The sequence below is a fragment of the Chelonoidis abingdonii genome, chromosome 5, assembly GCF_003597395.2.
Source record: "Chelonoidis abingdonii isolate Lonesome George chromosome 5, CheloAbing_2.0, whole genome shotgun sequence".
NCBI lineage: Eukaryota > Metazoa > Chordata > Testudines > Testudinidae > Chelonoidis > Chelonoidis abingdonii.
In genome coordinates this window covers 115,192,805-115,196,610 of record NC_133773.1, presented here as the reverse complement: position 1 = coordinate 115,196,610, position 3,806 = coordinate 115,192,805, and the positions used below count along the sequence as shown (strand labels likewise).

At 35.4% G+C, this 3,806-nt stretch overlaps 1 protein-coding gene across 5 annotated transcripts in view; it reads right to left on the bottom strand.

The window, feature by feature from the left end:
- Positions 1-542: 542 nt before the first annotated feature.
- The window catches only part of LDB2 (LIM domain binding 2), a 551,321-nt gene continuing 548,057 nt past the window's right edge, over positions 543-3,806 (bottom strand). For all 5 annotated transcript variants that reach the window (XM_032800818.2, XM_032800820.2, XM_032800817.2 and 2 more), the window contains one exon: positions 543-1,777. In XM_032800818.2, the coding sequence (XP_032656709.1) occupies positions 1,547-1,777 (231 nt within the window). In that variant the 3' untranslated portion in view covers positions 543-1,546. The remainder of the gene's footprint in view (positions 1,778-3,806) is intronic.

Genomic DNA, 3,806 nt, shown 5'->3' with positions numbered 1-3,806 from the left:
GGTTTATGTTACTGTTGCAAATCGGAATTTTTGAATACTGTATTTGATAGCAAAAGAAGAAATAACTTCCAATCCTTTTGTCAATAGTCTATGGAACCCTATCACACAGAATTCAGCAGAGTGGGCTGTTTCTGCTCAACTGACTCCCCAGACCAGAAGATCAAAGGTATGTAACTCAATATAGGGGTGCTTTGGCCTAGATAGTTCAGTGCTATTCCTGCTATACTATACTTCTTTGGCCTTGGTGCTAGCCACTGCTATTGGCCCCTCACTGACACAAACACTTAATGAGAGAAGATATAAATCAATTAAAATGTGAATGTTATATACCTTTAAATACAGGTTCCCTTTATGCTAGAAACAGTTGATGATGGTGATGGTAGGTGAAACACCGATTTCAAGAAATGAAATCGACAAAGGGATTCAGATCAACTGCACCTATCATTTCTGTTACATGGTCAGTCCAAGCTGGTATGTTTCTTGTCTGTAAGGAGCTATACAAGTACTATGTAAGAGCACATTTGTTAACACCGTTTATTGGCACACTTATTGGCAAAGCATACATAAAATACAGCTGTATTATATAACACACTGACTCACCGTGTCTTTACATGATGAATTGAACATATTAATACGGAAATGAAAAAAATTAGTTTCTTTTATAAAGTTTCACATAAATACACCAGAATAATAATAAAAAAAAATTAACTGGTTTGAGGGCTCCAGGGCTTTACAAAAATATGATACAAGAAATATACTATGAAAAGAAATAACAACAAAGCCAACTCAGATCCAATAATAAACACAAAAGTTTTAGATTTATTAAGCTGCCCACAAAATTAATGGATTACATGGCTTTAAAATATCTGGATCAACAGCAATTTTACAAAGCATAAACTCTCATAGGACAGGGCGTCTTTCTCCACATAAAAATATTTTTCATGTCTTTGATGAAAAAAAAAAAGACATTTCTTGTTTCAGCACTTTTGATAAATGACAGAAGGACTATTGGCATCAGCTACAATATAAATTAAAAATGCTGGATCCTTTAAATGGTTAACCAATGAAAGAAGAGTTAAAGAACTAAGGTTACTTTAAATTACTTTTAAAAAGCTGATTTTTCTGAAACAAGAAATTGTAGGTGCAAGTTGAAAAGCAGAAAATATTTTACAATTTTAAAAAAGTTTTCCATAGTTATGTTAACGAGATCCTGAGCACTGAAGACTTGTTAAATATGGCCTTTGTTTGATGAGGAAAAAAGACCCCTCCAACAAAATGTTTTGTTTGAAATTTGCCATGAGGTGCTATTTAATTTTCAATTATTTTAATTGAGGTCAGTGCCAGTATCATGTCATGTGTGAAAGCTTCCAAGAAAGGTACATGAAAGCTTATATATGATTTTTCTCTAATTAAAAAAAATCAGATAGCTGTAGTTTAGAAATAGATACTGTATCTGGAAAAGTTTTTTTTTTTTTTTAAAGAATGGTTTAAAATAGTAATTATAATCCACTGAAATACATAACAGTGGATAATGCTGCAGAATAACCTATTGGGAAGCTTGTGGCGTGGGATTTTCAGATTTGGTCTCCTGGTTAGCAGGAGGTTTGCTGTTCCATGGGCTGTTATTTCCCAGTGCAGGTGAATTGTTGAAGTCTTCTTCATCATCCATACCATTTGCTGCATCATACTGTGTGTTCTCTAGTCTAGTGATAAGCCTTTCGTCTTCATCCCCAAATTCTCCTCCCATCAGCGTTGGTTCTCCTACCACCATCACATCCTGTGAACAGCACCCAACATTTGTTATATGGAAACCTTGAGAGAGAAAAAACCAACTTAAAATAGCCATATTAGAGGATTTGAATCTGTTAATTTTGTGACATTCGCACAATGGAATCAGATGCTTCTATATGGTTAGAGCCATGACGCAAACTTACACTTGAGTTTTAATTTATAAAATAAAACACTGTAAAACCCTCATCTATTTGTATATTCAAGGCATTGGGTCTCAAAACCCCAAACACAGATAGAGCAAGAAGAATGAAATATACATTTAAAAAAATAATCAGACTACAAAAGTGGAGACTGTTAGAAAGTTTTAAATGGTTGGTTTAACCTTCTACTTGGTATTTTTACCCTCTATAAATTATTTTCTTTTCCAGGCCATAAATTATTTTGTTTACAAATACTGCTCAGGATGCAAATGAGTTGCAGTTTTGTAACATTCATGCAGTAAATCTAGTACATGACACAGTACTTCTCACACTCAGGTTGTTGAAAAAAAGAACACAGTGCAAAGACGGTAACTCTCTTATCCCTAGTCAGCCAAGCCCTTTTGCACATCCAATATACTTGACATTCTGCTACTTAATTATGGTAATTAATTTAGGTAAAGATTTTGATAAAAACAATGTTCACGCTGATTTGACAATTTGCATAGTTAATTAAGTTATTAGCAAAAACCTGCTGATTGCCAACAAGCCCTGAATTTACCATCTGTTATTTCATGGTGCCTGTCACCTATCTTTGCGTAGGCAACCCTGCCGCCAATCTGTGCAGTAAGAGGACCAATCTGTCCAGCTGGTACCATCAAAGGAAGATGAAGAGTGCTAATTATAATTATACTGATGAAGCTAGTAGTCATCAAAAACTGAAGCATTCAAGAAGGAAAGAATCCATCTAATCACTGCTTTAAGTACAAATTGTCCTTCCACGAAAACTAGTAAACATCTACTGTACTACAGTGCATCCCAGATTTATTGCTGAACGCTAACCAGCATGGAGTAGAAAGGTGCAAAGCCAGACTGGAAAACAAAGTGCTCTCTTGTTTAATCTATTTTAAGGAAAACAAACCTCTGCATTGGGAAAGAAAATACATTGAATGCATATTTTGATGCAACTGGACTGGCAGGGCTTCAGATAACATATTTGGTGAAAGTGCAATAATTCCAGGTGTCCAGATTTGTACTTGCTGATTTAACCAGGATGTTTTTCTATTCATGACTATAAAGCATCAGTAAAGTGCAAACAGAAGACTATTGCTTGCATATAATAAGATTTTTATCCATATGTACTTCACTCTCCATGAAATAAAATAAGCTATTGCCTATAAATATTTGCACTGCTTCATCATATTCCTTAACAAAAGCTGACATGTTATAGAAGATGGTGTATACGGTCCTTTCAAACTGTACTCTGTGAGGAACTGTAGAATAGAGGAAATGTATTACATAATTTCTTCTTTACATTGTCTAATATCAATAAAATATTTCTTAAATCAAACCATCACACAGCTTTGCAACAAAAGAGTTTAAAGCAACAAAGGTGTTTATAATCAAAAGTTTGCTCTAATTTAGTCTTATGCCTTTAAAGCACAGACCACATTTATTTTGCAGTGCTGAACCACAACTAACCCCATTGTGTAGGAAAAGCAGTAAAGAGGACAGCAAATTAGATTTGAGCTTGCAATGTGATATGGCAGCCAAAAAAGACCAGCGTGACATTGAGCTGGATGTTGAATCATAGACTAATGCAGTGATAGTTCATCTCTAAGGGTATGTCTACACTATGGGATTATTCCGATTTTACATAAATCGGTTTTGTAAAACAGATTGTATAAAGTCGAGTGCACGCGGCCACACTAAGCACATTAATTCAGTGGTGTGCGTCCATGCTCCGAGGCTAGCATCGATTTCTGGAGCGTTGCATTGTGGGTAGCTATCCCGTAGCTATCCCATAGTTCCCGCATTCTCCCCCGCCCATTGGAATTCTGGGTTGAGATCCATCCAAACTGCCAGACCTCCGCAGAA